This window comes from Aethalodelphis obliquidens, unplaced genomic scaffold (assembly GCF_003676395.1).
Source record: "Aethalodelphis obliquidens isolate GAN/ISIS:26980383/991018 unplaced genomic scaffold, ASM367639v1 scaffold44, whole genome shotgun sequence".
In the NCBI taxonomy this organism is placed as follows: Eukaryota; Metazoa; Chordata; class Mammalia; order Artiodactyla; family Delphinidae; genus Aethalodelphis; species Aethalodelphis obliquidens.
The window spans coordinates 9088445-9115835 of NW_020837988.1; the positions used below are offsets into that span (position 1 = coordinate 9088445).

A 27391-nucleotide genomic window follows, 5' to 3' on the forward strand; every position below is an offset into this window, starting at 1 on the left:
AGCAGCAGGAGGCCAGCGCCTGGCTGGATTCCCAGCCTGGACACGGCATCTGGGCGGCTCTGGCCCGGCGCCCTCAGTCCAGGGGCTTCACGTGGTCGTTGCAGTCTTGGCTGGTTCAGCTCCTCCTGTCGCTGTCCCTCTCTCTCACTCACCCAGCATCCCATGACCCATCCGCCTGTCAACAAGTGCCGGGCCCTGTTCTGGGGCCGGTGAGGAGACTGCGGGAGACACAGGGAGCTACGTGCTCAGCTTGGGGAAGGCAACCAGTCTGGCCCCAAAGAAGGCGACACACGTTGTTAATTAGCAGCTTAGGGTCGACGTGTGGTCCCGGACCAGCAGCACCAACATCACCTGGGAACTTGATAGAAAAGCCAGTTCTCAGGCCCCACCGCACCTCCTCTAAGGGTGGAGCCCAGCGATGTGGTTTAACGAGCCCCCAGGGGTGAGGCTGTTGCGTGCGAAGCGGGAGAACCTGCAGCACTGAGGCATCCAGGTCCTTCTCATCACCTTCACGTGCCTTCAGAGAACCCGCCAAGTGCATCACCGGATGTGAGGGGGACGAGCTTCGGGACCTTGAGGAACTCAAACTCGGGGCCTCAGTTTGCTTGACCAAAGCCTGGGGATGACACCACCCTCCTCTGCGTGGTTGTGAGGACTGAATGAGCAGTTACTTATGTAGTGTCCTTCCTAGGAGAGCAGTTGAGGCCCTATTACAACATGGTCATTGGCCTAAAGGAGCAAAGTGGGAGAGATGGGAAGGGGCCCTGATGGCCCTGTGACCGTGCCGGCCCAGCGAGGCAACCCGGGGCTCAGGGGGGAGCCATCGCAGTCAGCAGGAGGGTTTCGTGGAGTGGGCGACTAGCGGGGCCTTGGGGGACGGAGGACTCGACAGGAGGTGAAGGCAGAGGAACGGCCTGAGCCACGGTGTAGAGATGGGCCGGGCGGGCCTGAGCTGTGGAAACTGGGACTCTGAGGCCTCTAGACTGGGCTCTGAGGCCCACGAGGACAACCAGAGTGAAGGCGGAACCAGCACACCTATGGCTGGGCTTGGAGAGCCCGGGGGTCCGGTAACGTTGAGCGTCTACCAGCAGCAAAGAAGACACACGTGGGTAGGGAGAGGCCCGTGGGGTTATTGCAGTAAGTGAAGCCAGGGTCTCTCCAGGTGCAGGAGCCCCAGTGCCTCCACCTTGGGGTGGGGGTGGGGGTCCCGGACTCTCCCCACCCAGCCCTGAGAGGGCTCCCAGCTACTCTGGCCAAGGCAGCCCAGCACAGATTCCCACCCAGGGGACCCTCCCAGGAAAGTGACGCAAGGAGGTGCTGGTAAGGCCATTTATCATAGAGGAGACTGGCCCTCGGTGGGCAGGAATCACGAAATGTCAGTCTAGTGGGTGACAGGAGAGCTTTGCGGACACCCTGACTCCGCTCCATCTAGGTGACCTGGGCTCACCTGGGGCAACCTACTCAGTGCTGTCACACCTGCAGCCTGTGGAGAAGAGGCGCAGAACAGCTCAGAGAAACAGCCCTCATTTGGTGGGGCACACAGGTGATGGCTGGAGAGGGGTAGTCGGGGTGAGGCAGTAGAGATGCCCCCGGTCCCACCAAGGCCTGGGGGAATTGTCCCTCGAGTCCACCCACCGTTCTCTGCTCTGACTCTGGCTCCCCAGACACACCGATAAAAGGGGGAGGCTTCTCATGAGCTGCCTCAGCTCGAATCAGAAGCCCTGAGCACAACGTAGAGGAAAAACCTCGAGCTTCTGGGACTTCAGGCAACAGATTGCCCACAGCTGAGGGGACCCTTCTGCCTGCCTTCAGTCGTCAGTTCCTTCCACGCACCCCTCCCGGCAGAGTGAGAACAGACTTTCTGGAAGGGAATTTCGCTAGGAAAACTAAGAGAAGATTAGCTTTTGCCCAAATGCAGAGAGGTAGGTGGGTCCCCAGAGCACATCCCCAGGGGTACGAGTCAGGACTCTGGGTGGCAAGGGACAGATGCTGATTCTTGCCCACTGAGGAGAAGGGACCACCGAGGTGACAAAGCCAGTCCTCAGGGGAGCTCCAGGACACTGTGCCCAGGCTTGGGCAGGGTCATCCCACCAGACCAGCTTCCCAACACGCCCAGGCCTCAGTGGGTGCCCCTGAGCCGGGCCTAGGGGCCCCAGGGCAGGGCTGTAACTGGCCTGCCTTGGGTCAGGTGCCGGTTCCCGGGCTGTGCTGGGGATGTGAGTGCCACTGACCTGTGAGGCTCTGTAGGAGAGAAGAGCCAGCATAGGAAGCAAATTGTTCCCTGGGGGCGGGACATCCTCCCTGAGGAAGGCACCTGTGTGCGAGTCAAAGCTCCATGTTCTGTGACAGCAGGAGAAAAACACATGTGCAGCTGTGTCAGTGTAGAAACAGGGAGTGTTTCAATAAAGTCACTTCATTCATTTAAAAAAAAAAGCCTCTGTGGGATTGGATGGGTCCTAGTCCCGCCTTACCTGCTCCCTCTCTTCTCTCTGCCCTGAGCCCCCAGCCCTGAGGGGTCCAACCCACCAGTTCTTCAGAAGGACCCTCATGATGACATCAGGCCCACCTCGATAATCTGGGATAATCCCCTCGTCTCAAAATCAGCGGGTTAGCAAGCTTAATTGCCCCTTGCTGGCTACCAGTGCCTCCACCTTGGGGTGGGGGGGTCCCGGTGAGGATTCCAGGGTGAGGACACGGACATCTTCTACCCTGGGGTCCTACAGCTCGGCAGTGGTGGTGACTGTGAGCCCTGGTTTGGCTCCTGGCCCCTCCTAACTCCCTGGGGGTGTGGGGAGAGTCGCCGTCCCGGGCCCAGCCCTGGGGCGCTGTGGCATCCCGGTTATCTCCCCGCTGCAGGCACGCACCCACCCAGGGAGCACCCAGAGGCTCTGGAGTGGAGGTGGCCTCGCTCGAGGAAGCGCTTGCCCTCCTGGCTGAGGGCCCCGCGCGGCAGAGGCATGAGGGTCCTGCGGCTGCTCTGCTTGGCTGCGCTAGGTGAGCTGCCCAGGGACGTGGTGGGAGGGGGCCGCTGCCAGGGCCTTGAGGTGGCAGACTCAGGGTCCAGGGGTCTAGGGAGCACAGGAGACACCTCTGGAAGCACAGGACAGAGAGGGGAAGGTTTAGGCTTGAGTCTCAGACCAGCCAGTTATTGCTTCACCACTCTGGGCCCACTCTACTCATCTGCAGAATGGGCTGATGATACGAAAGGCTCCGGCCTCCAAAGAGCTTCTGTGAGTGAAGGTGCTCGTGGAGTCCTGGGCCTCCTTCTGGGCTCAGGATGAGGCTCTCTGAGCGAGCTCTGGCCTCCCCTCCACCCTGGGCTCTCCTAACTGCCCTCCCCTCTCTTACAGCCACCAGCAGCTCCGCAAAGCAGGAGAAAGGTGAGTTTCCCAGCATGCTGGAGGGCGGAGTACCCCCAGATGGGTACCCTGGAGTCAGAGGCCCCACCCACGGTAGAGGCCTTGGCCGGCCAGGGGAAGGGTGTTGCGGGTGAGTGGCGTCTGCTGCTAGACCACTGGAAGGTTCTGGACCCCAGCCTCAACCCCTGCAGGGCCCTGGAGGGTTGGAGAAGAGAAAGCTCTGCAGGAGGTGGGAGTGGGCGGGACAACAGACAGACGGTGGGGACAGTGACGTGGGGCAAGGAAAGTGCTTGGCTTCCCCTTGGGCTGTGTGTGGTGGGGGGGCGGGTATTACCAGCGGAGGCGGGCAGAGGGCGTGTCCCGGGCAGGTGTACCCCAATCACTCTGAGTGCCTGATCTGTAGCAGAAGCCCCTGGGGTGGGTGTGACCCCAGGGCAGGCTGGGGGCATTCTGGTGGGGTGCCTTGGCCCAGGAGGAGGGCGAGTGAGAGAATGAGGAAGTCTGGGCTCCCCCAACTCCCCCCTCCCTGAGGTCCAGCAAAGGGGAAACTGCCTGACTCTCAGAGGCAACAGGAAGGTGTCAGGGCCCCTCTCTCCACCAGCCGCCTGGTGTAAGAGCCAGTGAGAGGGGAGGCTCCCGGTGGCCGTCCCTCCTCCCCTCAGCTTTGGCCGCCTCCGTCTTTCCACTCCCCTTCCTTCTCCTGCCCTCTCCCCTGCCCCCACTTCCAGCCCTGTGACCCTTAAAGTCAAGGTGGTCAGTCACCTCCTCCTCTCCACATCTCTGCAAGGGCGGCTGCCCTTCCTCTGGTCTCGTCTGGACCTGTAACTTCCCTGGTCTCAGGGCTGCAGCTGCAGCCGCTTCTATTCCACTTAAGGGTGGACCTCACTTGAATGCCGCATGGGCTGAACTATCATTTCCTTATTTGCTTTAAAAACAAACATATCAAAAAAAAAAAAACAAAAAACACATCATGGTGTTTCCGCTAAAAGGAGAACTGTGCAGGGCCCTGGCCTCTGGGTCTCCGGGAAGTACCTGGGCAGGGCCGGTCCACCCCCCTCCAGCCCCTGACTTCTGCTCAGACTCTTGCCCAGCAAGTCCTGCTAACTAAACTCCTAAGGAGCCGACTGACACATCATTCATTCATTCATTCATTCATTTATCCAATCATTCAGTAATTACTGGTTGAGCATCTGTTTGGTACCAGGTGCTGCTTGAGGCCCCAGGATGGTGGGTGCAGAAACAAAACAGACATCCCTGCCCTCACGTAGCTTACATTCTAGTGGGGCCGGAGGGACAGATGATAATAAAAATAAGCACATTCTACAGCGTGCTAGAACGTGATAGGTCCCAGAGAACAGCAAGCAGGGAAGAGGGGAAGGGAACATGGGTTGGGGGTGGGGAGGGAGGGCACCATCTACTGGGAAGTCATCACTGAGAAGGGGACACGCCAGCAAGGACACGAAGGAGGTGGTAGAGCAGGATGTGCCTGGACAAGGGCCTGCGTGGCCAGAGCACAGGAAGCAGGGGCAGGGGAGTGTTGGATGAGGTGGGGGGGCAGTGTTGAGTAGGGGGGGCCCTGTGGGCATAGCAATGGGAGGGTTTACAGCAGAAGGGTTGACCTGATTTACTCTTCCTGGGGTCATTTTGGCTGCTGTGTTGAGAAGAGATGGGGTGGGGATGAAGGCTAGAATCCCAGAGAGCCTTTAGACTGTTCCCGGGATCCAGAGGAGAGATTGGGTGATAGCCAGGAGGCCTGGCAAGGTGGTCAAGGTATATTCTGAAGGCCTTTGCTGATAGATGGGATGGGATGGGAAAGACAGAGCTGTGGAAGATGACTCGGGGGGTTTGGGTCTGAGCAGCTGGGAACTGGCGAAGTCAAGGGCAGCCTTACAACTGATTACTACTAATGGGAACGAGAGGTTGGGCCTGAGATATTGGGTGTTAAGAGCCAAGATTTTGGAACGTTTCTGTGTATTTTGAAATCCCCAAGAATCATGGCAAGTGCAGTATTGAGTGTAGCAGGAACCAGGCACAAGAATCTTCAAGGGATGGTGGGCATTTCCAGGTAACTGTAACCCAGAGGGGCAGGGTGCAGTGTCTGAAGACATGAGGTTCAAGGCTGCTGTTTAGGGAGGGAGGAGGGAGAGTGGTCCAGGAATAGCAAGAGGATGCCCGCCCTCGCCATCCCAGGCCAGTGTTGGGAAGGCTGTGAGGACCCCCCGCCACCTGAGATACCACTGGTGCAGGCACTGTGTGGGGGAGGGGAGGCTGGTTTCCATTAGGTGTAGAAGGTGAGATGTGAGAGGAGAGCTTGAGGGTTCCGGGATTTGGTGCAACTGAGCCTACCAGCCTTCCAGAGGGCGCAGGGGGAGGTGGGACATAAAGGGGGACTTTCAGAGCCCTAGAAAAGGTGGGGCAGGAAGATGAGGCCTGGGGAGTCCCGTGGGGCTGCCATGAAAGAAGACAATGTTCGGGGTGGGGGGCTGGGGCGCGGCCGGTTGAAGGACAGATTCAGAGTGCGAGTGTGTACAAAGGAGTCTTGATAACTGTCCCCTCCCCGCACTCCTGAAACCCGCTTCACTTGTAAGGGGGCTGTGCTAGTTTCCTGGGGCTGCTCTAACGAAGTACCACACAGAAATCGATTCTCTCCTGGTTCTGGAGGCTTCATCTGAAGGCTCACCTGCGGGCTGTGGTAGTCCTTGGCGTTGCCTGGCTTGTGACAGCATCACTCCAAACTCTGCCTCTGTCTTTACATGGCCTGTGTGTGTGTGTGTGTCTTTGTCTCTTCTCTTTGGGGCCCACCCTAATCCAGCAAGGGTTACTGAAGTCCATCTGTAAGGACCCCATTTCCAAATGAGGTCCCATTCACAAGTACCTGGGGTTAAGGCTTGAATACATCTTCCTTTTTGGAGGACACAATTCAACTCTCAACAGATGGGCTGCTTGTTCAACCCTCATCAGATCCCTGGGCCCGAGCTCAGGTCTAATGAATTGGGCCTCCAGGGTTGGGACTCCAATCTCCAAGCTTCTGGGTTATCACAGAAACAAGCTAGGGAGAGGTAGGGGCGATCCTGAAGGGCCTCCAAGCCCAGCTGGACGGCAATCCACTGCCTGGCCTGGGCACAGCCCTAAGCCGCTCGCTCTTTCTTTAGTGACAGCGGGAGGCTCTGCACAGCCATTCGATCACCCCAGCCCTGGCTGGCTCAGCTTCCGGTCCCCGGGGTGTCCTTGTCGCTTGATCAACTTCTGAGTGTGCCATCCTATCTTCAAATGTTCAGACACAGATGATGAGTTTGTAATTAAATGATAGACCCCTCGTTATGGGTGGGCTAGACGCATAAACTAAATAATCAAAAGGAAAGACCCACACAGGTCTTGTTAGAATAAAAAGTGAGTGCTCTACCCTGTAGGGCACTAAAACCGAAAGTGGCTTCTGTCTGTGAACTTATGTAAATCAGCCTTCTATTAACGGCCATCGTAATGGAAATGAAGGTGGGCCAGCTTTTTCTTTCCATCTTTGTTAAGTCAAGGTCATTTCCCCACAGGGAAGGGAGCAACAGTGTCATCACCCTGAAGCCTGGCCCCACATTTCCCCCGGGGGTGGGGGTGGGAAGATTCTGGCCCCAAGAGCCGTTGACTGTTGGGCCCCAGAGTCACGCTGACGAAATTGTTGGTAGCAGTTTGCAAACTGGTGCCCTGGAGAGTAGATTAAACTCTAGATAGAGCTTTACTTAACTTCAAAGATTTTGCATGAAGGAGTGTTTGAAAAAAAAAAATAGTATGAGGGCTTCCCTGGTGGTGCAGAGAGTCCGCCTGCCGATGCAGGGGACACGGGTTCGTGCCCCGGTCTGGGAGGATCCCACGTGCTGCAGAGCGGCTGAGCCCGTGGGCCATGGCCGCTGAGCCTGCGCGTCCGGGTCCTGTGCTCCGCGGCGGGAGAGGCCACAACAGTGAGAGGCCCGCGTACCGCAAAAAAAAAAAAAAAAAAAAAAAAATTCTGGGTATTTCACATGAATAGAATCATACAATATGTGGCCTTTCGTGTCTGATGTATTTCATTCAGCATAATATGTTTTTTTGGTTTTTTAAATTTATTTATTTATTTGGCTGTGTTGGGTCTTTGTTTCTGCGTTAGGGCTTTCTCTAGTTGTGGCAAGTGGGGGCCATTCTTCATCGCGGTGCACGGGCCTCTCACTATCGCGGCCTCTCTTGTTGCGGAGCACAGGCTCCAGACGCGCAGGCTCAGCGGCCATGGCTCACGGGCCCAGCCGCTCCGCGGCATGTGGGATCTTCCCAGACCAGGGCTTGAACCCGTGTCCCCTGCATTAGCAGGCAGATTCTCAACCGCTGCGCCAGCAGGGAAGCCGCAGCATAATGTTTTTAAGGTTCATCCATGTTGTAGCAGGTGTCAGTGCTTCATTCCTTTTCATGGATGAATACTCTTCCGTCATGTGGATGGACCACATTTTGTTTATCCGTCATCCATTGATGGACATCTGGGCTGTTTCCACCTTTTGGCTGTTGTGAATAGTGCTGCTGTGAACATGTGTGTACAAGTATCTGTTAGCGTCCCTGTTTTCAATTCTTTTGGTATATAGCTAGGAGTGGAATTGCTGGGTCGTGTGGTAATTCTTTAACTTTTTCAGGAATTGCCAGACGAGCATTTTCTTAAGGTGCTTGTTAAACGTTGGTTTCCTTCTTCCTCTTTGGACTGTCTCATCTTTAAGAGACTGCCTAAAGTTTATTCATTGTTAATCTGAATTCAAAATTAACTGGGTGTCCTGTATTTTTAGCTGCTCAGTCTGGCAACCCAGAATATACCACATGAAAATAAAACCAAATACGTGGATGAAATTGTATGGTATACACTGCAAGTAGGGTAGAAGCTCAGACGCGAGGCGGAGGGAGCAATCCAGAAGGCTGCCTGGAGGAGCAATCAGTCAGTTAGGCCACTAGGCTCATTAGGCATGTGTACTGAGGGAACTGCTAGGGGGAGGGCATTAAAGTCTCCCAGCCACACCTGTGCCCCCGCCCTCTCCCACCCTGCCAGAGCCGGTGTCCCAGCTGCAAGCTGACTTCACCCTGTTGGACAGGGGGTCAGGCCTCAGGGTAGAGGTGTTCTGCCAGGCATCCTCGGGCAGCCCACCCATCACCTACAGACTGGTCAGGAGGAACGGGCACATCCACATGCAGCAGACTCGGAACCCTGGGCAGCCAGCCAACTTCTCCTTCCCACTGAACCAGACGTCGGACTGGTTCCGGTGCCAGGCTGAAAACAACATCAGCGTCCAGCACACTCCCTTCACACTGGTGCCCCCAGGTGAGAGGGCCCCTTGGTTTCCAGAGGGGCAGCTGGCGCTTCTGAGTAGGTCAGTGGGAGGTGCCAAGAGCAGGGACGGGTGCCCTGACGCAGCCATGCCTACCCTGGCCTGGCCTAACGGAAGTCCAGCCCAGCTGTCCCCCGCCTCCTTCACAGGAGAGCTGCCCCAGGGACCCACCTTCGCGCTGGCTGCCTGCCTCATCTCCATCATAGCCGTCTTTTCTTGGAAACTGAGCTGGACCAAGCAGATCAGGTAGGAAATGGGTGCTGGATGTGGGGGAGGAGTGAACTGCTGATGGCCTCTGTGGACCAACGGGGGCCCTGGCTTGGCAGAGCCGGTGGTGGTTTGGTAGGGCAGGGCTGCCATTGGAACCAAGCAGGACCCTATGGGGCTTTCCCAGGACAGACCCCTCCTCCATATCTTCTGCTGTAGCTCCTCTCTGAAGTACCCAGATAACAGTATCTCAGGCATATTTCCTGAATTTTTCAGATGCTAAAACCCACGACCCAATGGAAGAAATTAACTACTTGAGGATCATGGGTTCGTAGCCCAGGGGCCTTCTGGTGCCTAAGGATTGATAATGTTAACCTCTGTGACACCAACCAATCAGAGAATTGATCACATACCCTGCGGCTCCCCTCCCTCACCTGGCCGATAAAAGTGCTTTGCTGAAAGCCCTCGAGGAGTTCGGAATTTGGGGGGGCAGAGCGCCCCTGCCCCGTTCCCCTTGCATGGCCCCGCAGTAAAACTTTCTGTGCTCCAAACTCCAACATTTTGTTCTGTTTGGCCTCACAGTGTGTTGGGCACATGAACTTGCGTTCGGTAACACCACCAGGGCAAAGAAAGGGCCGTATGGCTTATGCATGACTTGCAAAAGTTTACTTAGGGCCTACCGTGTGCCAAGTGCCCATGGAGCACGTTGGCGGCTTTATCTGACCCTGACCATGCTCTAGCCGCCTTGTCGTGGAGTCCACTGCCTCTGGGTGGGGCTCTCTCCAATACTCCCTATTGGTCTGAGGAGGATGGAGCCTCCGGGGCACCAGGGTGGGCCAGGGGCTTCTACCCTCCATGGAAACCCCGTCAGTCTTTCCAGCTGGTGACCGGAGGCAGGGGCCGGACCTCCTGGGGTCCCCTCTCGAAGGCTATTACTTCACTGACTTGTAAAGTGACCAGGGCCTTTGTGCTGTCCAACCCTGGGCACCGCAGGCCTCTGTGTGCCCCACCTGCCTGGCCTTTGGCAGTGGTCACCTCTGCCTCCGAACTTCCCACCTCCCCTCGTTCCTAAGACACTTCTGTCTCCTGGTCATCCTCCCCGCCCCTCTGGTACCAAAGCTGTCTCCCCAGAATCACACCCCTGTCCCTCCCTCGAAGAGAAACCAATTACTCTTATCTAAGTTTCAGGAGGAAGCAGCAAACAGAAAAAAAACAAGAACCAGTTAGAACCAACTAGGCTCAAGATGGCGGAGGATTCGACTTCCAATAGATCTAGAGCCTTACTACACGCTCTATACGTTAGCTAAATGACACACCCACCAGCACCAGGACAGCTGGCGATCACCATGACAACCAGAAAAGCCCCTATGAGAACTGCAAAGGAGAGTTGCATCAGTTCCAGGTCCAAACCACACCCCTGTTCTTGGATAACTCATGAATATTCCTCCCACTCATTCCAAACCCCTCCCTTTTACTCCAACCCTCCTATTTATTTGGTGTCTCCAACTGAATTGGGTTGAGTTGATTTGCGAACTAGGTTCCCGCTTCTCCATTCTTTGGCCATTGAAGAAAGCTGGTGCTCTTCCAGTCTCAGCATCCGTTTTGTTATTGACTGAGCAAATCAAACCTCCCTGGCTGAGACAGGGGGTCTCAGCCCGAGCTAGGACCCCAGTGTGGGTTTGGTCGACCAGTTCACTAACACCTGGCCAGCCTCTTTGGTGGGCTTTGTCCAGGAGTCCTTGGCACTCTCCTTGTCTTACCTCTGCGCCCCTCCCTCCCAAGTCTGTCCCAGAGGCTAGGCTCATGGGCGAGCCATGTCAGCTCTCTGAGCCTCAGTTTCCCCTTCTATAACAGGGGGTATACAGACCAGGGGCCAGTACTTGGCCTCCAGGTGATTCAGTGCCCCCACCTTATTTCGTGGTGTGACTAAGCCTCACGCCCCTCCTCCTGCCCAGGGCACTGATGCACTTGCCACCAATAAAATTCCTGGAGGCCTTGGGAGGGGGTGGCTGGGAGGTGTACTGGCTTAACCTGGAGTCTCAACTCCTTTGTCATCAAGGTCGTGACCAGAAGATGCAGGCTGGGCAGAGTCCCCAGGAGAGCCCTGGTCCTTGTCCCCTATAGAAGGACCCACCATTTGAAGAAATGAAATGAAGAAAAGAATGAAGAAAAGCCCCACCAGCCTGGATTCTTGGAGCGCTGGTGTTCTTCATCAAATACTCATGGTGCTAGTTTGAGGGATTTAGGATGGGGGGAGCTGTAGGGGGAAGGAGAGGTCCATAGGAGGACGGGGCTCTGTGAGGGCCCCTCTCCTCACCGCTCAGCAGCTCGTCACCGTCCATCCAGGTCTGGCGAGACGGTGGGGTAGATGTGAAGGCCCAGAGGCACCAGCCCACCCAGGGCCACTGCTTCCTCCCCCACCCCTGCTCCCCTCTTCCCTGGAGTGGCACCCCATCTCCTGGTGGCCCAGTCCTCTGGCTCCACTGCTCACCTGTCACCGTCCCATTCACCTGGAGGACTCTGGGCCCCACCTGGCCAGCACCCCCTCATTAATCTTTACCTGCAACTATGATGTCTGGAATTCCTCCCTGCCGAGTCAGCCTGAGGCCCCTGGAGAACTAGCCCCCCTCCCCACCCACACACACCTAGAGCCATCCCAGTTTGGACGCTCTGAACCATTTCCGGAAAGAATTGTATTAAACTCTGCCCCCTGCCGGCCACCCTGGGAACTTCGTTTCTGTCTGCACACCATCTTGGAGCCTGGAAGTCGGCCCTACGCACGGCCCTACATGGCCCTGGGGCCGGGCCCGGCTCGGGAAAAACTGGGAGGGGCGGTGGTCTCGACCACATCCCAGGCTTAGCTCCAGAGAGGAGAAAAGAGTGACAGGCCATGCAGGGAGGGGTCCAGGCTGTGGCCTGGGGTTTAAGTAGAATGGGGGAGAAGAGAGGAGGTGCGTAGGAGCGGTCTTGGGCAGATGGGGCCCAGACGGCGTCTGGCGGGGCTTCCTGGAGGCGGAGGCGGGAGTGCAGGGGCAAAGAGTGGATGGAGCAGGGGGGCGGGCCCTCCTTGCGACCCTCTCTTCCTGGGGACTCTCTGGCCCTTTCCAGTCGCCCTGCGGACCAGTAGAGCAGAGGGACGAGACTCCGGCCGAGAGGTGGGCTGGACAACGAGTCCGCGGCCGCTGGACGGATGTCGGCCGCTGGAAGCGCAGGCCGGGATGTCGGGGTAACCCTGCCGCTCCTGCACCGCCGCTCGTCTTGGGCGGACTTTGCCCTCGGTCCCTGGGGCGGTGCTGGCCACGCCCCTGGGGAGGAGCCGGGCCGGGGGCGGGGCGGCGGGCTGGCTCCTCAGCAGTCCGCGGCTGCGGCGGCGGCGGCGTCGGCGGCGGCTGCGACGGCGACATGGAGAGCGGGGCCTACGGCGCGGCCAAGGCGGGCGGCTCCTTCGACCTGAGGCGCTTCCTGACGCAGCCGCAGGTGGTGGTGCGCGCCGTGTGCTTGGTGAGCCGGGGTGCGGGGCCTCGGGGAACCGACTTCGTCGCCAGGCCGGGGGAGTGGGGCCGCTGGGAGCCTGAGAGCGCGACAGGTGGTGGCGGCCGAGGCCCGGGGGTGGGAGCGGCGCGCGTGGGGCGGGCGAGCGGGGCCCGGGACCCTCCAGCCCCTCACCCCCCGGGCCCCGCCGCCCCCCGAACCCGGGTCCCGCCACCCCTCACCTCCCAGCCCGGGCGCGGACTGGCCGGGCGGCACCGCGGGGAGCAGGCCCGTCGCCCTGCTGGCAGTGGGAGGAGTTTGAGGCGGCTCCAGGACAGGTGGCCGGCACGCCGCGACTCCCACCCTGGGGGAATTCATCAGGAAGGGGCTTTCCGAAGCCACGTGGGGTGCGTGGGGTTGGGGGGCAGCCTGGCGCCCTGATATAGAGTCTCTCAAGAGCAGCCCATGGGTCTGCTTCCCCATCCAAGATCAGGTGACCCCAGGATGTTCCCCTCCATGTGAGCTGGCTGAGCGCTCCAGTACCAGGTTACCGGGGTGGGGCGTTGGTGGGAGGTCCCATGCTCTCGGACAACCGGAGCCCAAAGCTGAACAAGCTGTTAGCCAGCCCGCAGGCAGAGGGCTGGGCACGCGGCGCCCACACCACACCTGCCCCTGCCTGGGACTGGAGCCCTACGCGTTGCCCTGGTGACACTCTCACCCCCGCTCTGCCTGACTGTGGGGTCTGACTCCAGGAGCAGATGCCCACGTTTCGGGATGGCAGTGCCAGGAGTCAGGCTGGCACACTGCTCCCAGCATCCAGAGTTCCGGCTTCATCTCCAGCTGGGGGTGGGGCCTGTGACTGCCAGCTCCAGAGCCTATTGAGAGGGCCTTGTGCAGGCAGGCAGGGCAGGCTGGGGAGAGGCCTGGGCCGGTCCCAGAGGGAGCCAGGCGTCCAGACTGTCCCGGGTCTGCTGACATAAGGCAGGGGTGAGCGGTGGCCTTTCAGTTTGGGGCGGAGACGGGTGACGAGAGGCTTTTCGCAAGGGCCTGGAGCCCCTCCCAGCGTTCTGGCTGGTACACCCCCTCGACCCCCACCCCAGTACATCCAGGGGTCTGCGTGCAGAGCTGTGTCCACAGGCCTGCTGGGCAGACCAGCGTGAGGTGCTCTGAGTGGGTGGGACCCACTGTGAGCGGGAGGCCAGCTGGGGTTCCCTGGGAGGGCAGGGGCCAGGATGCCAAAGAGCCCAGAATTCCTTGTAGGAAAGAAGCTGGCCAAACTGGGGAGCCCAGCAGGGAAGAGGTGGAGGGGGCTCCAGGAGGTGGGGGTCTGGGGACGCTATTTCGGCTCGGAGGCATGGCTCTCCTGAGGTGGGAGGAGCCCTCCATCACTGGGTGTTTAGGCAGAGGCTGGGTGCTGTAGAGGTGACTCAGACAGGTGATGGGGGTGAGACTCCAAGCTTGGGTTTTTATGACTTTGTGACCCATCCTGTTTAAAACTCACTGAAAGTGGGAGTGCTTTAGTTTGGGCGATTGCCCTTAATCTTCAAGTACCTAACCACCAGTACCCATCCTCCAGGCAGACAGCTGGGCGGGCAGTCCCCTCCCAGGAGATCCCCTTCACTCCCCACCATCCCCAGTCCAGGAATCCCCGGCCATGCCCCTCGTGACTTGTGACTGGTGTCTGGAGATAGCCCAGGAGAAGGGAGAGGGAGGGGCTCGCTCTCCAAGTTCAGGAGGGGCTGGGACACCGACCTGGAGCACGGGGGACAGCAGGAGCAGAGTAGGCCCCACTCTGTGTGCCACCTGGGGGGTTTGTCCCACGAGGGTAGCAGTCACTCAGCCCTTCCCCTGCCTCCCCCTCAGGTCTTCGCCTTGATCGTGTTCTCATGCATCTTCGGTGAGGGCTACAGCAACACCCACGAGTCCAGTCAGCAGTACTGCGTGTTCAACCACAACGAGGATGCGTGCCGCTTCGGCAGCGCCATCGGGGTGCTGGCCTTCCTGGCCTCGGCCTTCTTCTTCGTGATCGACGTCTATTTCCCCCAGATCAGCAACGCCACTGACCGCAAGTACCTGGTCATCAGCGACCTGCTCTTCTCAGGTATCTGCCGGCTGCACCTCCATTTGATCTTGGGGTGAACAGGAGCGGCAGTGGTCCCAAGAGCTCTAGGGTGCTGTGACTGCAGGGCTTGGGAGGGGTGGGAGTAGCCCCAGGTCCCCGGACCTCCCAGCAGACCATCTGCTGAAACCCTCCGCAGCTGAGTGGGACTTGGAGCAAGGACTCCCAGGATAGCCTCTTGTCCCCACCCTGGCTTCTGCATCAGTGCCCTTTCCACCCCCGGAGGCTCCTCCCTCCAGGAGGTGCCTGCCCTCCTGCCTGCTCCGTGGAGCTGACCCTGCCCTCCTGGCCTTCTCCCCAGCTCTCTGGACCTTCATGTGGTTCGTCAGCTTCTGCTTCCTTGCCAATCAGTGGGCAGCCACCAAGCCGGAATACGTGCTGGTGGGAGCCGACTCGGCCCGGGCGGCCATCGCCTTCAGCTTCTTTTCTGTCTTCTCCTGGGTAAGTGGACCAGGACGGGCCAGGGCCCTGGTGTCTTTGGTGAAGGGTGGTGGAGGGCTGAGGAACCCAAACCTCGGGGCTCTCTGCAGGGCGTGCTGGCCTCCTTGGCCTACCAGCGCTACAAGGCCGGAGTGGATGACTTCATCCAGAACTACGTGGACCCCACTCTGGACCCCAGCACGGCCTACGCCTCCTACCCAGGCGCGCCTGTGGACAGCTACCAACAGCCGCCCTTCACCCAGAACGCCGAGACCACAGAGGGCTACCAGCCGCCCCCCGTGTACTGAGCTGCGGCCGGGGATGGTAAGGGGAGGAGGGAGGGCGCCTGGGGGGCCTCCCCTCTTCCCGGACTCCTCCCCTGAGGCTGGTCTCCCAGAGCTGCCGGCCCCGCTCGATCCACCTGGGGCCTGTCGGAGCTGACGCACGGCCTGGAGAGAGAGCCTCTGCCTCCTCGTCCTGGCTGCTGGCCTCAGAGCCTCGGCCTGTGCCCCAGGGGGCTTCACCTACCACTCCTCGAGGGCATTTTTTAGGGAAGGGTTTTTGGTTGGATGGGTTTTGTCATTGCTTTTAATGATCCCCAACCCCACCTGAAGTAGCTCCAAGGGCCCGATGTGCTGGTTTGACAAGTGCCTTAGCTTCTCCCCAGCCTGAAGGAGCCGGGCCACGTGCAGGCCTCGGTGGCCACCGCCCTCTGGGGGTCTCTGCCAAAGATGAGGCTGTGGGGCCTTCCCCCTGCTCTGCTGCTGGCACTGGGCTGGGGCTCCTTTCCTCCTCACTCAGGTTCGTTCTGCCCCCAGCCCCCTGCCCCCTGCCTGCTCTGCGAGCGGCAGCCCGTGCTCACTGCTGAAGTGTCTGCTCGCTTGGATCTGGGCTCTGTGCCAGTGCCTCTGGGTCACCTTCCTGACAGCCTAGGCGCAGGGCTGGTGCCGCCCCCCACCAGCGGGCTCGGGCGGGCAGCACTGTCTCTGCTCCCACCCCTTGGCCGCAGGAAGGGGCTTTGCCTGACGACAGCACCCAGCTTTATGTAAATACCCCAGCACCGTTAGTTGGGAGGCGTGGAGCACACCCACAGCCCCCAGGCTGCTCTGAATGTGTTGCAGAGCCTCGGGGGAGATGCACAGCACCCTTGGATTCTGTTGACTAACTTTGGAGATGGAATAAATGTTTTTCTCATTCATAATCTCCATTGTCATGGGTGGGGCCTCTGTCTAGGGGTAGGAGAAAGAGAAATTCCACCCTGAGGTACACCCTCTGGCCGAGGTCTTATGGAACCTGTATTTTGAACAGAGTTGTGGCAGTCTGGCCCTCCAGCGTGCCTAGCAGCTCCCCGCCACCCCCACCCCCCCCACCGACCCAGGGTCTCATTGCTCACGCTGCCCTCCCATCAGCATCTTAAAATAGTAACTGTGCTCAGCCTGTAAACAACATGGCTTTTCTGGGCCGCTCTGCCAGGGTCCTGGTGTGCCCCTGGAGGGGCAGGGGCCCTCTGCTTCCCATAGACAGGGCTCAGCACCTCTGCAGCCTGTTCCGGACACACAGGGGGCCGGCCTGACTGCCCAGCCCGCCCCAGGGAACAAGCCCGGCTCAGGCAGGAGGCCAGGGCCCCCAGGGCAACTCGGGGCTTCCCCTTTTGAGCCCAGACAGGGAGCTGTCAAAAGTGGGCCCCAACAGTTTCAAAATCCTGAGTAAAAACTAATAGGGTTTGGGAATTACGTTCTCATCACTGTACTGCACCTTTGTAACCTGGGACCAACCGCGAGCAAAGGGGAGGGAGAAGCTGGGGCGAGGGTGGGGAACCCGGACCCCCATGTGCATGGGGCACACCTACAGCCCAGGCTCACCCCACCCACACCTGACCTGGCGCACTCTTGCCTCCGTGTAAGCTGCCCACAGCGTATTTTCTGAGGCACAGCAGAGCTGGTCTTCTTGGCTCCTGAACTGTCAAGTGTCTGTTTCACAAACAAAACCTGACCTCACAGCCCCATCTGGCAGCACAGACCAAAGCTTCATCTTTCCAACCTGGGCCTCAGGCTCCTTCATCCACCCATCTTGACCTGAAACCTGCCCCGACAGAAGAGCAGGCAGACATTCCTCTCAGGACACACTTCACGATCATTTCTCAGTTAAAAAGCATTGTGGCTAAGAGATCAGTAGTACTAGAAAATGATTTGAAAAGAAATCCCCACACCTAAATCAGGTCACAGCTGTCTCCAGTGAGACCTGGGGAATCCCAGACAGTTAAAGAGAAATACGCTTTCATCAACCAGTAAATTTTAATATTAGTTATTAATATCACACACTACAACAGAAAAATCACAGCCCCTGCTTTAAAAGACAAGCCCCTGGGATCTGAGCCCCAGCAGGGTGTCACCCACATGGAAGAAGCTGTAATTCTGGAGAAAATGATCGCCAGAGCAGGAAGGGCTTTTGACCCAAAGGGAAGTAAGAGAGAACAAGTCCAGCCATCCTCAGAAGGGCCAGGAGCCCGTCCCAGGCAGGACTAAAGTCTTTGCACTAGAGGAGGCTCGGTGCTGAGCCAGAGGTGCTGGTGCTCCGACTTCCCAGTGAGAACAGAAACTCAACAGCAAAAGCCACAAAAGGGGAAGAAGCCAGGAGCGCTGATGCCACAGGAGCTCGCGCCTCCGGCCTCACCGCTTGGAGAGGGAGGGACTCACGTCAGCAGTGGCCCCGCGCCTGCCTGGGGTGGATTGTGAGTAGTCTGGGAAGGGAACTGAGGGAAGCCGGCAGGCAGGCAAGGAGGGAAGTGTGATGTGCAGACCACCGGCCCGTGGCCCTTGGCCGGGGAAGGGGCGCTGGTGAAACTTCACCCCCCCACCCCCGCTTCCTCCTCCGAGAAGGCCGGGCAGCACGCAGGGGGCAGGCGTCCGCCAGGGGGCAGCAGCAGGCACGGGAGCAGGTGGCCGGTCAGCGCCTGTCCTGGGTGTGGGGCCTGTGCCTCAGTTGGCCGGGCTGCACTGCAGGATCTGATGAGGAGCGAATAGCTTCCTGGCTCCCATGGCCTCCCCGGGCTTTCCCAGCACTGGGCAGTTCTCTTTATTCTCTTTGCTGTCCAGCCCGACAGGCTGACCCGAGGCCTTCTTGAAGTAGCAGAGGCGGCACACGGAGTGGTACTTGTCTGCTCCTCCTATCACCTCGACCTGGCCATGGGACAGGAAGCACCAGGACTGAGCGGGGACACAGCACCACCCCCGCCCCTCCACCCCTTGGAGAAGGCAGGAGGCGCCACCTCTTTCTCCACGCCCAGCCTCTTGGTGTAGGCGGCCTCTCGGAAGCACTCCATGCACACCGCCGTCAGCTTCACCACACTCTCGGCCAGGGGCACCAGGTTCAGGATGGTCCCGAAAGCCTGTATTCCCATGGAAAGACTGGTGTGCACTTACCTCACTGGGTGGGCTTTTCCTTGAAACCCTCTGATTCACAGCCCTGAAGCCAGGAAACTAGGCCCTGACCTTGCTTTCCCCCAGAGCACCAGCCCCTGCAGCAGGCGGCCTAGTCTGGGGCAAACCAGGGAGCTGGGTCTGGCTCGCCTGAGCGCCTGGGCTCTGGCAGTCTGGTCATCCAGGACGCGGTGAGCTGTCCATCTGTGCACAGCCCCGGCCCCTTCCTCCCTCCTGGGTCCCATCCCGAGACCTGGACCAGACGCCTTACCTTCCTCTGGAAGGTCCCATCCAGTGCAGCCACAATGACGGTCTTCCCGGCATTGGCCATGGTCTCGCTGAACTCCACGATGTCGGGGAACTGGAAAGGGTGAGAGGAGGAGTGAGCTTCCGCCCTGGGCAGCAGCTTCCAGGAGCCACGAACACGTGGCTGGACCCAACAGCTCTGGCCACCTGGATCGGCGTGGAGCGCGAGAATAGGGTGGCCCCAGCCCCCCACACCCGGCACGCTGCCTGCACATCTGCAGCAGCCCCAGTCGCTCCACCATCCTGCCAGCTTTCCATGGCAGACCCGGGCCCCACTCCAGGCCAAGCACCCGGAACAGTCACCAGGAGAGGCAGTCTGCTACCGCAGTGGTCAAAAGCCCAGGCCAGAGGCTGCCTTGGGCTTGAACCGTGGTCTTGGTTGGACCCATTAGCTGTGACCTTGGCAATGACTTCACGTTTCTGAGCCCAAGAAAAGGCAAGGAAGGCCCTTGGTGGTGTTTAGGGATTCAGGAGCCTCGAATAATTTATGACATATGCTATATGGCCGAGAGGCAGGCTCTGTGTGCTTGCTTTTCTTTAAAAACATAATGTGCCCGTGTGACGCCTTGAGAAGGGGTGAGGGTTCCACTGGCCACTTAGAGCAGGATGGCACGGCACACCCTTCTAAATACAGGGCCTGCAGAAAGGTCACTTACTTGGGAAATCAAATTTCAAGTGGCCCAGGGCAAGGCTGCTACTTAAATTCTTTGGTGAACTTTCACTGGTCAATCATCTGTCTAGATTGGTCTTTGGGTTGGGTGAAGTGGGGAGTTCTTGTGTTTGGGCAAAGGGTCTCTCTCCAAGCCGTTCATGTAGGTGCAAAATTACCAAGACCTGAGGGCTCAGCAAGACGAGGTCCAGGAGAGGGGTTAGAAAACCTGGATCAGTTCCAGCGGGATTCACCGAAGCCAGATCTGACGGCCTCTGCAGGGCTGCCGAGCCTGAGCTACAGAAACAGCACCTCCCACCCAGAGGCTCCAGCCTGGCTCCAGGTGAGGCCCCTCTTCTTCTCTAAAGGACTCATCACAGGTCACAGAAATGCAGCCCCCAGCCTGCAAGGAGCTGTCAGCCAGTGCCCTCCACCCTACCCCCATTGTCACAAACAAAATGGTTTCCAGACATTGCCAGATATCCCCCGGGTAGGGGCTGGGGGCAAAACTGCCCTGGGATGAGCACCCCCTGCGTCTCACTCTCCCTGTCAAGGCCTCATCAGATGTGGGTCCTTCCACACCAGGGTTTGGGGACCTCTCAGGGTCCTCCACCTTGCCCGCTGCAGCGATGCCCACCATCAGAGACTTCAATTCTTCCACTTAAACTTTGTCCCCTGTTCACATGCCACCCCGCCCCCACCCAAACACTGAACCCTGGGCCTCCAGCTGGGGTTCCTGAATGATCAAAGGTAAGGTCAGAGCTGTCTGCAACATCCCAGAATGCCCACTGGTAACCAACCACATTACTGACGTTTGTTCTTATTGCCATTAAATTTTTTAGGTTATGTTATGGGTTGAATTGTGTCCCTTCCCACCCCCCAAATCCATACGTAGAAACCCTCACCCCCAATACCTCAGAACCTTATTTGGAGAGAGGATCTTTGCAGAGGTATCCAGTCATAAAGTAGGTCAGTAGGGTCACACTCCAGTATGACTGGTGTCCTTGTAAAAAGGGGAAATTTGGACACAGAGAGGGACAGACACAGGGAGCAGATGGCCACCTGCACACCAAGGGGACAGGACTGGAACAGATTCTCCCTCACGGCCTCAGGGGGAACCCACCCTGCCCACACCTTGGCCTTGGGCTCCCAGCCTCCAGAGCTGTGGGAAGTAAATGTCTGTGGTTTAAACCGCCCAGTCTGTGGTACGTGTCACAGCAGCCATAGACTCTAATACAGGTTACATTCAAAGCGGAACTTCAGAGGACCTAGTAAACGTAGGGTTTTCTTGGTAGACAAAAATGATTGCCACACGGGATCCAGGTAGAAAAGTAACGGGGGGTTTCTTGATGGTGACAAGTCTACCCATTTGGTTCACCTGCAGATCCAGCACCTGGGCTGACCTGCCGTGAGCCACTTCCTGAACAAGGTTTGATGAGGGGAGAGGACCGAAAGGGGAGATCAGGAAGCCAAGAAGTAGTTTCACCCTCGTCCTTATCTTGCCGAGAGGTGGCGCCCTCATGATGCACGAGGGAAGCACCCCAGCCCTGCCCCGGTGGAGGCCCGGCTTCCCGGCAGCCAGGCTGGTGTTGAAGGCGCAAAGGCCACAGAGGACAGGAACGAAGGACGTGACACTGAAACATTCAACCGTTCCACCATGAATGGTGAGACTAAATGAGATGCACAGACCAAATCCAGAGGCAAATAAACAGGGAAGAAATATTTACAGCATGTGACAAACTGGCACCGATTACATCATGTCCTGTAGAGGAAAGATCAACCAAGAGAAGGAGGCAATTTACAAAAGTAGAAACACAGGGAAAATGATGTCAGCCACCCGAGCAACAAAAGAGAAGGGCAGTTGGAACAGGATGTGTGTATGCAGCCGCCAACACCCTGCCCTCCACCGCCGGGGATTTCCGCAAACACCCAGATGCCTCTCCCCCCACCCCCCACGCTGTCCATGCTCCTCCAGCAGAGGAGATGCCCTGGGCGGCTTCCAGGCTCTCCCAGGGTTACCGCCAAAGTCTTTCCCGCTGACCTGGCCAAAGCCCCTGGCCTCCTGGCTGCTCCTGAGACATGCCCAAAAGCACACTCCTGACTGGGAACCTCCACCCCACTTTCCTTTTGGCCCCTTTCTGACCGTCCTCATAAAGCATCATCCCCACCTTAGCTCTACCCCCTCACAGTGCCTTTCTCCCCCGGTTGCCACCACCTTTTACATATTTCTCTCCCCCAACTAGAATGTAAGTGCAAGGGTGAGACCCTGGCTGTATCCCCAACACCTAGAACATCGCTGCCACACAGCACAAGCTCAGAAAACACTTACTGAATGAATGAGATCGGTCCCTTGACCAGTGATTCTACTTAGTAGATAAACCCCAATACACCGGACAATAGCCAGGATGTCCGCACACACGTCCGTCACAGCCTGTAAGTGCCACACCCAAGGGGCCAGCTCGTGGAAGACATGGGATGTTCATAAGGATAGGTATTTGCTGATGAGGAAAAAATGGTCACAGCACGTGATATGAGCCCGATCTATAAATACGAACTTCCGGCAAGGCCATTCTGTGACTGTGATGGTCAAGACAAAACCAGACCCCTCCTAGGGAATTCCCTGGTGGTCCCAGTGGTCTCCGCGCTCTCACTGCTGAGGGCCCGGGTTCAATCCCTGGTCAGGGAAGTGGATCCCACATGCTGCAACTAAAGATCCCGCACGCTGCAACGAAGACCCCGTGTGCTGCAACTAAGACCCAGCACAGACAAAAAAAAAAAAATTAAAAAGAAACAGAGGTAAGACCAACACTTGGAGTGACACTGTGCGGCTGGCATGCCCAGGATCCAGCTGCCCACCTACCACTGCACCCTCAGCTTATAGCGTGGGGTCTTCAGATGTACCACTCTCCAAGGGAAGGATGAAGGGAGGGAGAGGCAGTCCTTTTGTCAGGTCCGATGTTGAGAGGCAACTGAGGCAGCCACCTCTGGGCCCCAGAACTTCTTGCAGAGCAAGACCCACAGGGGTGAGGGCAGAACAGAAGATTGGTGATGTTTCTGCAGTAGGTTTAATAAACACTAGTTATGGGAACTCGAGTTTGACTTGCTGGCCAGGGAGGAAGTAGCCATAGAAACAGGGAACAGAACTGTGGGGCAGGGACTTCCCTGGTGGCGCAGTGGTTAAGAATCCGCCTGCCAATGCAGGGGACACGGGTCCGATCCCTGGTCCGGGAAGATCCCTCATGCTGCAGAGCAGCTAAGCCCATGCTCCACAACTACTGAGCCTGTGCTCTAGAGCCCGTGCTCCACAACAAGAGAAGACATCGCATTGAGAAGCCCGCACACCACAATGAAGGGTAGCCCCTGCTCTCCGCAACCAGAGAAAGCCCGCGCAACAACAAAGACCTAACACCGCCAAAAAATAAATCAAAAAAAAGAAGCGGACTTCCCTGGTGGTGCAGTGATTAAGAATCCACCTGCCAGTGCAGGGGACACGGGTTCGAGCCCTGGTCCGGGAAGATTCCACAAAGCCCGTGTGCCACAACTGCTGAGCCTGCGCTCTAGAGCCCGCGAGCCACAGCTACTGAGCCCACGAGCCACAACTACTGAAGCCCGTGCGCCTAGAGCCCGTGCTCCGCAACAAGAGAAGCCACCACAATGAGAAGCCCACGCACCGCAACGAAGAGTAGCCCCTGCTCGCCGCAACTAGAGAAAGCCCGCACGCAGCAACGAAGACCCAATGCAGCCAAACATAAATAAGTAAATAAATAAACTATATATTAAAAAATTATTTTTACAGTAAACAAAAAATTTGATTTCTCAACACTGGTGTATAGGGAGGGTTTGGTTCTGTTTAGCTCAATGTTGCTTCTTTTTTTAAAAAAAATTTATTTATTTATTTATTTATGTTTGGCTGCGTTGGGTCTTCGTTGCTGCGCACGGGCTTTCTCTAGTTGCGGCGAGCAGGGGCTACTCTTCGTTGCGGTGCGTGGGCTTCTCATTGTGGTGGCTTCTCTTGTTGCGGAGCACGGGCTCTAGGCGCACGGGCTTCAGTAGTTGTGGCTCGTGGGCTTAGTTGCTCCATGGCATGTGGGATCTTCCTGGACCAGGGCTTGAACCCGTGCCCCCTGAATTGGCAGGAGGATTCTTAACCACTGTGCTACCAGGGAAGTCCTGTAAATTTTTTTTTTTTTAAGGTACAATAAATTCTATATAACAGTAACACAGAAAGCAGTAAAGGGAATTCAAAGGGTATTCAGACACTAGTTAAAGCAAGTTAACAATGTTTACCTTATAAAAATATCAGAAATTGAACCAATAACCTCCAAATTAGCAGAGGAAAAAGGGGGACAGTTGAGTTCACAGGAAGAGTGCTATCAGGACAAGTCAACTTACAAACTGCCCTTCGTCGATGCCTATAACAGCCACGCCCAGGGCCTCCTGGGCCACATCCCGGAGCACGCAGGCTGGTAGGGCCTCCATGGTGTTCCTGGGGACAGAAAGCCAGAGTGTGAGCAAGAGAAGGGAGCCAGAGGAGACCAGGAACCAGAATGAGGGGCCAGGGAAATGGTCTCATGAGCAACCCCTACCTGCAGAGCAGGCTGAGATGTCTGCCCAGAGCTTTGAGAAATTAGCACCTGTGGGAAGGCATCTGGGGAGAAGAGTAAAGGCCTTTGTTTGGAAAACCAGTTATTCAACAAGAGCTATTTCACTTCACACTTTGGACTGGAAATTAGCAATGCCCAATGTAAAGCTCAACCCAGATGCAAAGCTCTTCTCTGCTGTGTGTGTGTGTGTGTGTGTGTGTGTGTGTGTGTGTTTGTGTGGTGGGGTGGGGTGCAGACAGGGTTACTTCATCAGGTACAGTGCCTGGGGCCCATGATGCTTTGGGGACGAATGAAACATTTTAATTTCTTCTAAAAATCAGAATAAATGTAACTCAGTCTGGATTATCTTTGTCTTTATATCAATGCAGTCATAAATTATATATTTTTATTTTTTTCTTTATAGAGGAAGGGGCCCATGAAAATCCTACCATGGCCCCGGGCAGACCATTAGCGCCAGAATCTAAGACTAGGCGCCGCGCGCACCAGCAGAGATAAGCCACGAGCACCGACCAGCAGTGCAGTGACCTAGGATTCCCTCCGTTTGACTCCTCTGGTTGATTAAAGGATTTCTCAGAGATCATAGAGCTATTAACGGGCAGAGTCAGGATTCAGATCCGCATTCATACCGCTGCCTCGTGTGTCCTGAGGGGAGGTTCCTACCCAGCAGAGTCTGAAAGTGAAAGGCCATGTGTGGGAGTGTTCCAGTGCATTCAATGACGCGGTGGACCCCACCCTGCCCCACAGCCAGGCCTTTTGGAAGAGGAATGCTGTTCTTTGTCTTCTAGTTTCTGTTTTTCTGCAATGTTATTTTCTTCTGTTTCCATTTTTGCCTGCTCCTCTGAACTACCCTTCCAAGGAGCTAGGAGTTTCCTGACGGCTCTGCAGTTTTGCAGCTATATATTTATGTAAAACTTTACAACTACTTAGTGATGATCTTGCTTTGATCCTGCAGGCAACGCAAGCCGGTTCCAGCTTCAGCAAGAGCAGCGTCTCTGGAGCACCATCACCCCTGCCAAGCGCTAGGCCTCTGCTGCAGCTCGTCTGGGCCTCTACAGCCCAGATTAGAGAGGATTTGTGACACTGGGGCAGAGCCTGGATTCCACCCCCATCTGACAGACCCAGAAGCTGCACTTCTAATCTTCTCCACTGCTTTCACTGTCCTCCCCTGACACTTCTCACGTCCTGAGCAGCGGACACCTATGTTTTAGGGATGAGAAAGCAAACGTGGAGACGTAAATGACCTGCATCAGGCAACATGTCCAGGAAACGTCACTCAACGTTTAACTTAACTCCAAGTCCTGGGCCCTCTCCGCCTCACCCACCTGCCCAGCTTCAGAGCCCCCCGCACTCCCACCCTGAAGCCACACACAGCACAGCCTTGATGCTGGGGGCTCAGGTGGATGAATCTGGAAGACGAGAAAAGTCTCAGCCTCCAAACCATCAGGCCCTAAATGCTGTACGGAACGGCAGGAGTGGTACTAAATTTAACCTCCCAACCTCAGGCTGCAGGCTGAAATGTCCACAGGACACAGGCAGATAAACATAAAAGGGGGATGCACAAAGGCCACGAGACAGGGAGTCAGCAAGGACAAGCCAACTAAAAACTTAAATAAAATTCAGCCTGCAGGCCAGCAAAACCAGTCTGCAACCTCCACATAGGTCAAGAGCAGGGTTTCTCAACCTTGGCCAGACATTACTGACATTTGGGGCTGGATCATTCTTTGTTATGGGGCTGTCTGTGCATTGTAGGATGTAGTGGCATCCCTGCCCTTTACCCACTAGTTGCCATCATGCCCTTACCTCCTCCTGTTGTGAAAACTAAAAAACGTCTCCAGACATTGCAAATAGACGCTGGCGGGCAGAATCACGTCCCGCTAGGAACCACTGGGCTAGAGCCCCAAGAAAGGCCAAGTTCTAGGGTACCTTGCCAAGCAACCTGGAAAGTTTGCAGATTTGAACGGTTCACTGCCTGGCATCAGCATTATTAACCATCCTCTCTAAAGAGTTCTGACAGTCACTGGCCTTCTCACAAAAGGTGTGGGGACAGGACAGAAGGGGCAGGGACTGACCGGTCATGCGTGGAGAAGTTGCTGCTGTAACGCGTATCCTTGGCATATTTGATCACCAGGCACTTGTACTGGGCAATCTGGAAGCGACGGACCCGTCTCATCAGCTCAGTACTGCAAGGTAAGGCCCATGCATAAGTGTGGGCGAGGAAGACCCCATCAGCACAAGTCGGGCTCCTTACCGCCTTCTAGGGGTATACAGCCTGAGCCCCACCAATGGATGGGAAGGCTGCAGGGCAGGGCGTGGACCAGTGAGGACAGAAAAGGCCCACACAGAGAGTTCAGTCTCGACCCAGGAGGGAGGAGCATGCCTGGGCTGATAGTCATTCTCTATGGGGAGGGTGGCAAAGAAGGGCCCTCAGGTGATTCGGGGAAGGGCTGAAGGAGTGATTTTGTTGGGGGCAAAGCAAAGACCACATGCACAGGAGAGGGGTTCAGATTCCATTCCAAAGTAATCTCACCCTACAGTTCTTCACATAGCCTGAACTAACTTCACAGAACCTTTTGGTGCAACAAGGGAAGTGCTTTGTCTCTGAGTCCAAGAGCCCACCCTGAGCCCACCCTGAGCCTCACCGTCGTGGGCAAGGGATTTGAGCTGGAGTGATTCCCCAGCGCCATATAGGAAGGGGGGCCAGGGGAGTTACTGTGGGCTCACTGGGATTGGTTCTATCACTTCAGGGAAGCAAAGGCACCAGCGCTTGACTCTTCAGTGTGGAGAGTAACTACGCTCCTGGGCCATCTAAGGAAACAATCATACACTGCAAGGAAGCCACAGATACTGCACGGCGCACAGAGCCTGGCCACCGTAGATGCACCCTTCAGAGAGGGCTTTAGTGAGGGGCTAAACGGTGAGCAGCTGTGACCAGCTCCCGGAAGGAGCGGTGGTTGAATGACCCCAAGGGGAAGAGGTTCCGACCCGGACGGGAAGGGGAGGAGCTTCTCCTCCGGTAGGATCCCACGGAGGAGAGGCATCCTGGGCGCGAACGCGGGGTCGGGCAGTGGGGGCTGCTCTAGAAGCGGGGCTCTGAGAGGGGCGGCAGGCTCGGGGTCGTGGGGCGTCATGGGAGGAGGACGGGGTCCTGGGGGTTGGAGGAGAAGCAGGGAAGTACAGGAAGAGATCCCGGCCTACCCCTGTCCCGCGAGGCCATTACCTTTTTCCTGAGAACATGGGTCCGAGAATCACCTAGGAGAGAAGGAGAGGTCACTGGGCCCCGGTGCGCACGGACACCCGGGCCTCGATCACGACTCCGACCCCGCCCCGCGGCCCGCACCTGGATCTGCCCCCGGGTCTTGCTGGGGGAGCCGGGCAGCACGGTGGGCAAGTTGATGCAGCTCATGGTGCCTTCAGGGAGATCACAAATCGAGGGCCCGGCCGCCGCCGCCGCCGCCGCCGCCGCCGCCGCCGCCGCCGCCGCCGCCGCCCTGCAGGCTCTCGTCGGTTCCC

General features: G+C 57.3%; 3 protein-coding genes and 1 long non-coding RNA gene across 5 annotated transcripts; 3 read left to right on the top strand and 1 right to left on the bottom strand.

Moving 5' to 3' along the window:
- Positions 1–1897: 1897 nt before the first annotated feature.
- Positions 1898–9450, top strand: CUNH17orf99 (chromosome unknown C17orf99 homolog). The gene is made up of 7 exons (XM_027080866.1): positions 1898–1922; positions 2500–2607; positions 2857–2994; positions 3351–3380; positions 8410–8679; positions 8836–8932; positions 9170–9450. The coding sequence occupies exons 1-7, from the start codon at positions 1913–1915 to the stop codon at positions 9174–9176; spliced, it is 660 nt and encodes a 219-aa protein (XP_026936667.1). The 5' UTR covers positions 1898–1912; the 3' UTR covers positions 9177–9450.
- Positions 9451–12221: 2771 nt separating this feature from the next.
- SYNGR2 (synaptogyrin 2) lies at positions 12222–16104 on the top strand. Its single transcript, XM_027080865.1, has 4 exons — positions 12222–12394; positions 14228–14465; positions 14785–14924; positions 15014–16104. Exons 1-4 carry the CDS (start codon positions 12296–12298, stop codon positions 15209–15211), a joined length of 675 nt encoding a protein of 224 aa, XP_026936666.1. The 5' UTR covers positions 12222–12295; the 3' UTR covers positions 15212–16104.
- Positions 16105–17178: 1074 nt separating this feature from the next.
- On the bottom strand, positions 17179–27352 carry TK1 (thymidine kinase 1). 2 transcript variants are annotated; one of them, XM_027080863.1, is made up of 7 exons: positions 27219–27352; positions 27099–27130; positions 25951–26061; positions 23670–23763; positions 18594–18683; positions 18172–18291; positions 17179–18082 (listed from the first exon to the last, which is right to left on the bottom strand). In XM_027080863.1, exons 1-7 carry the CDS (start codon positions 27282–27284, stop codon positions 17882–17884), a joined length of 714 nt encoding a protein of 237 aa, XP_026936664.1. In that variant the 5' UTR covers positions 27285–27352; the 3' UTR covers positions 17179–17881. The 2 variants fall into 2 exon arrangements, with proteins under 2 accessions (XP_026936664.1, XP_026936665.1); XM_027080864.1 differs by lacking the exon at positions 27099–27130 and having other exon boundaries at positions 27219–27317.
- LOC113606506 (uncharacterized) lies at positions 19031–21158 on the top strand. The gene is made up of 2 exons (XR_003427583.1): positions 19031–19620; positions 20662–21158. It is a non-coding gene; the product is annotated as an uncharacterized LOC113606506 (long non-coding RNA).
- Positions 27353–27391: the final 39 nt, after the last annotated feature.